The sequence below is a fragment of the Pararge aegeria genome, chromosome 20 (assembly GCF_905163445.1).
Source record: "Pararge aegeria chromosome 20, ilParAegt1.1, whole genome shotgun sequence".
NCBI lineage: Eukaryota > Metazoa > Arthropoda > Insecta > Lepidoptera > Nymphalidae > Pararge > Pararge aegeria.
Genome location: NC_053199.1, coordinates 14,047,378 through 14,052,607, shown reverse-complemented (window position 1 = coordinate 14,052,607; position 5,230 = coordinate 14,047,378). Strand labels below are relative to the sequence as shown.

Here is a 5,230-nt window from a genome sequence, read left to right as displayed (position 1 = left end):
ATTTTGTAGATCGATGTGTTAATAATTGAAGAATTGCTGTGAAATTTATCTATTTGGTGTGGAGTATCAAGTTTGTAGAAATTATAAACTGTACCGTTTACATGCATACCGGTTTTAATTTTCACGAAATATATCAAACTTGCGTACCCAGCCCGCTTCGCCGGGTTAGATTTTGCTTTATTTTATTTAAACAATAAACTTACATCATTAAATTTTTAATTTAAGTCTCATAATATATTAAATCATTTATTTCTCTCAGTATTTATTCTCTACTATTCTCTTCTCGAGCGGGTGAAGATCATTATCTACACCCATGTACACCCATGTACACCCATGTACACCCAACAATAGAATATCATCATAGTAAATAAAAGCTGTATTTGACAGTTCAAAAATAGGAGCGCTCCGATCGTCGTTAAACTTTACAGGATTACTCGCCAGGTCAATCCGGAGATTTCTTGAAAGTTTCATTGAAATCGGTCCAGCCGTTTCGGAGCCTATACGGAACATACCCACACACTTTCTCTTTTATATATATATATAGATAGATATATATAGATAGATAGATAGATAGTGAAGAAGATAGATTAAGCTTAATTTTCCCATTGAAATAAATTATCCAAATCTGCTGCTAAACAATGCCCAAGGACTTCTAGCTACATCTAGTGATGGAGCCGGTGCATTATAGTAGCCTTTAGCCAAGTCCACTAACGATAGTGGACATTCGAAGTTATCACACGACTCCAAGAGGACCCCTAAGCGATGTGCTGCGTCATAGATAGCATGCTCCATTGGTTCTGAAGGAAGAATCTTCGCCATCGGCAGACTGAAAATTTAAAATTTATATTTTATCATCATTCATATGTTTTTTTTTTTAATATATATCCAAGTGCTTGACTGCAATCACGCCTGATGGTAAGTGATGATGCAGCCTAAGATGAAGCGCGCTTGCCTAGAAGATGAATATATTCACTCATTACCGGCTCACTATGAGGATGGGTATCCTTCTGCAATGTGAAGGGTTAAGGCCGTTGTGCACCACGCTAGTCAAGTACGGATTGGTGGACAGGACCAGTGGCTTCAACTTTACTTTCGGGGCACCGAGTTCGAATCCCAGCACGTACCACTAATTTTTCTAAGCTTTGTGCGTTCTAAGCAGTTAAATTAGACATCGCTTCAAAGGTGAAGGAAAACAGCGGAAAGTGCATTCCTGTGAGTTCTACATAATTTTCTCAAAAGCGTGTGGAGTCCACCAATCCGCACTGGGCCAGCGTGGTGTACTATGGCGTCTTACCCCTTCTTATTGTAGGACGAGACTCGTGCCATGCAAACCGTGCCAGTAATGGGTTGACACTTATAATAATAAAATAAATACAATAAAGGAATAAACTTTTTAATTGGACCTATGTAAGTGCATCTATTGAATTAACAAACAATCATACAAGAAGATACGGCGGAAAAATCACTGGGCCAACGTCCAATATTTCATTTTGAAACAAGTTTGAAATATAAATTAAATTATTTAGGACTCTCATAGGTTTATTTAAGGTACTTACGTAAACATTGTCCTAAATATTTCTTCGACCATGTTCCCTCCGTGAGGGACGAGACGTTGGGTCGTCTCACAAAGGGTTTTCAATATACATTGCCTGCCGTTGTAGCCCATACTGGAATATACGCATTCATTTAGGTTAAAGGCGTACATAAATTAAGGAGTTGAAACAACATAGACTACATATACGAGTAGGAGTCTTATGCTTAGTAGGATAGCAAGATTTAAACGACTAGCAATTAAAACCTAATACATAACATAACATATCATTGAAACCTTTGCCTCAGGCTGATGGATTCTGGGCTTGTATGCCCCACGAAGTATTGCTCTGTTGAATTTTTTCCACTTCCCACAACAGGTGGGTCATACGACCAACCTTGTGGAGTAACCTATTATAAAAGTCTCAGTATGCTACGACTAAAAAGTATTTATTCACCAAGAAAAAGTGGTTTAATTTTTAGTACCAAATAAAAAACGTAATGAGAAAACCCACGTAAACTAAACAACCCATTTCTGGACACAGTGGCAATGGCCGATGACTTGACTGCAATCTCGCCTGATAGTAACATAACATGACATAATATAACATAACATTACATAACTGCTTGTAATTAATGAGAAGTAGGTATTATTTTTTATAAGCATTTTTTATAAAATAAATAAATATACTACGATAATACAGAATTATAAATAAATAAATATACTACGACATTACACACATTGCCACATAGCCCCAAAGTAAGCGTAGCTTGTGTTATGGGTACTAAGATGACTGATTAATATTTCTATAAATATAATACACATAATTACTTATAATATACAGATAAACACCCAGACAATGAAAAACATTCACGTCCATCACACAAATTTTTCCAGTTGTGGGAATCGATCCCACGGCCTCAGAAAGAAGGGTCCCTTCCCAATGAGCCCCTCCGCCGTCTGTTATTCTTATAACATAAATTGCGTGTTTGCTGGAATATTTAAAATGATGTTTTGTATTTATAAATTAATAACGATAGATTGTCATTCACCCAAATAGTAACAATATTTTTTTTCATATTCATGCTACATTTATTTAGGGGGTGTATCGATTAAAACGGGCAGGTGTTTCGCGTTGAATCGATACAAAAGCACTGCTAAGGTCGACGCATGGTTCTAAAATTCGGGTCCAGGCCCCAAAATCTTTTAAACTCTTGATTCATTTTTATTTTGAAGTTAATAATAATATTATTATGTTATATATTATAATAAAAGCTTGATTATTATGAATCACATTACTAAGCAATTTATATTTTGGAGGTGCAGCAGACGAAGATAACGCCTCACGTGTATTTTTTACATTTATTCAGAACACAAATAAGGGTAAAAATTGATATAATACCACCTTCATCAATGCCAATGGTGCCAATAACACAAAAGTGAACATACATTGCACACATATTTTCATAATAAAAATACATTAATATATACATTATCAATACATACATTTTCCTTCAATTTGATACCCATTTTGAGGAAAAAAAATGTAATCGCCATTTTGTGGCGGCGGCTATCTTGGAAGTTTCAAATACAAAAAGTATGCAGCGTGCATAAAAAGTAAAGTAATCCCACTAAACAATGGGAGCGTGCGTAGTAGTGCGATATACACAAACACGAATACTGTTAAAGAATCAAATATTTTGCTTACTCACTTATCCAGAATGATCTCCAACTTCTCATACAGTTCCCGCCTACTCCTGCGCATCACCACCGGCTTCCTGTGCTTCTTGCGCCGGTAGAATAGTGCAGTCTCAGTGTTGTTTGGCAGCTCGTACGCGATGCCCCAGTTCATACCGAAGGTGAAGGTTCCGGGAGCGGTGGACGGTGCAGGTTGTCCTATAAGACCCACTGTCATACATCCTGCGCACTGAAAATCGTTTGTCATTTACTAGTTGCTCTAGTAACTGCTTCGATGCGCATAAACTGAGATCTAATATATATCTACCTATGTTTTTGTTATTTATTTTTAGTCATCCAAGATAGAACCTCAAGCCTTTGCTTGGGAAAAATGGGAATAATTTTAAAATTAACAAAATTTACGTCCATATGAAACCGTCGAAGTTTCATTTAAATTTTAAATTTTCGTCAAGTATTTTATCTGTTATTCGTTGTATTTGATGTCGTTCATTGTTGAAATAAGTTCAAAATTACTTGATTGCCTAAAAGAAGTAACTGAATCCAAAGAAGTATAACTCATATAAGTACATTTTTTACTTTAGTATGTTAGGGCCTATAAATATAAAATAAATAACAAAAACTTACCGAAAAACTCGACCCTTCAGGAAATGCAACATATCGTTTCTTCCTCGAAAGAATTTTCAAACCATTTCCATTTTTCTCTCCCTGAATCATTTCCGTGCTCAGTAAACCCAAAAATACTACAATGCATACTAGCGAAGACATATTTCAAATTTTTTTAAATAACCGAAAAAGTAAGGTAAAAAATAAAACACTCAAGAAAGTAAAATTCTAAAGTACTTTTAGCATTGGCCAGTTATCTTCTAGTATACAATATCAACATTTTATATGAGCTATAAGATGCATGACGTTGCACGTTTAATACAGTTTCCATACTAAAGTGGTTTGAACGAAAATGTATGTCAGGAGTTATGAACTTATGTATAACGGTTAAAATAATTTTCACATTCCAGATACCCAACACGTTAATGAAAGATAAAATGTCGCTAAAGTATGCCAATTGGTTGGGTGAAGTGGTCTTAATTTTGTTGCTAGGGTCTAATGGTACCATAGATTTGCACTGATGAAAATAATTACTTACTTATAGGTTTAACTGATTGATAAATTTGATGTTATGATAACTTTCTTAACTTAACTCTAAAGATACTAAAAAGAGCAAAGTTATGAACTTATAAAAAAACCTACCTACATTCAAGGTTTTGGCATGCCATTTTCACTGCACTATTTTAGTTAATTGGTAATTTTCTGAATTTTCCGGTGTCTCAATGTGACAGAAATGAGAAGATCATAATATGATCCATAGAAAAACCAACGTAGCTGTGTAGTGTCCTCAGTAGCACTTAAGCCGATGGAAGTTGGGGTCCCAAAGAGTAGCTAACTGGCACCGACAAGTGCAGTATTGGTAAGGTATACATAAGGTTCACTACATAAAAAAAGACGTAGGTAAATAGGTTTGTCAGTCGTATACAAGCAGAGCGTGACGCGTGAAAATCTCTACAAAAGACCTATATCCGGCAGTGGACGTCCTTTGGTTGATATGAACTCAAACTATTCACAATGTTACTATTTCCTGATAAAGCTGCTTAAACGCAAGTTGATGCGTTTTAACGATTTCCCATTTCACGAGCTTTTAATAAGTTTCCCATATAAACTTTTATGCGCTATTCTACAAAATATATTTCAACTCACTTTAATCAACAACCTAAATACAACGGTCGATCATTAGAAAAATGACGTTGAGATTATTTTTATATACAATTTCATCTCCTACTTAATTACCTAATTTAATAAATTTTACAATATATACAGCCTGTATTAAGGCCTTCAAACAAAAGAACAAATTTTCTATATGGATACATAAAAAGATAGATTTGGTGATAATAACAGGAAACCACGAAAACGTGTTCTCTGAAGCTAAAGGCGGGTCCGTGATTAAAACAC

The 5,230-nt window shown here is 35.1% G+C and overlaps 1 protein-coding gene across 1 annotated transcript; it reads right to left on the bottom strand.

Annotated features, from left to right (window-relative positions):
* Window positions 1–615: 615 nt before the first annotated feature.
* Window positions 616–3,943, bottom strand: LOC120632902. Its single transcript, XM_039902939.1, has 4 exons — window positions 3,854–3,943; window positions 3,244–3,458; window positions 1,557–1,667; window positions 616–826 (listed from the first exon to the last, which is right to left on the bottom strand). Exons 1-4 carry the CDS (start codon window positions 3,941–3,943, stop codon window positions 616–618), a joined length of 627 nt encoding a protein of 208 aa, XP_039758873.1.
* Between the last annotated feature and the right edge of the window lie 1,287 nt (window positions 3,944–5,230).

What these genes read in the sequence shown, in the direction of transcription:
- LOC120632902 (XM_039902939.1), bottom strand. Translation starts at nt 3,943, where the DNA reads ATGATTCAGGGAGAGAAAAATGGAAATGGTTTGAAAATTCTTTCGAGG. An exon ending in CTGAAGGGTCGAGTTTTTCG is followed by an intron (nt 3,459 to 3,853) that starts GTAAGTTTTTGT and finishes AACGATTTTCAG; the next exon opens with TGCGCAGGATGTATGACAGT. An exon ending in TTGGAGATCATTCTGGATAA is followed by an intron (nt 1,668 to 3,243) that starts GTGAGTAAGCAA and finishes CGTATATTCCAG; the next exon opens with TATGGGCTACAACGGCAGGC.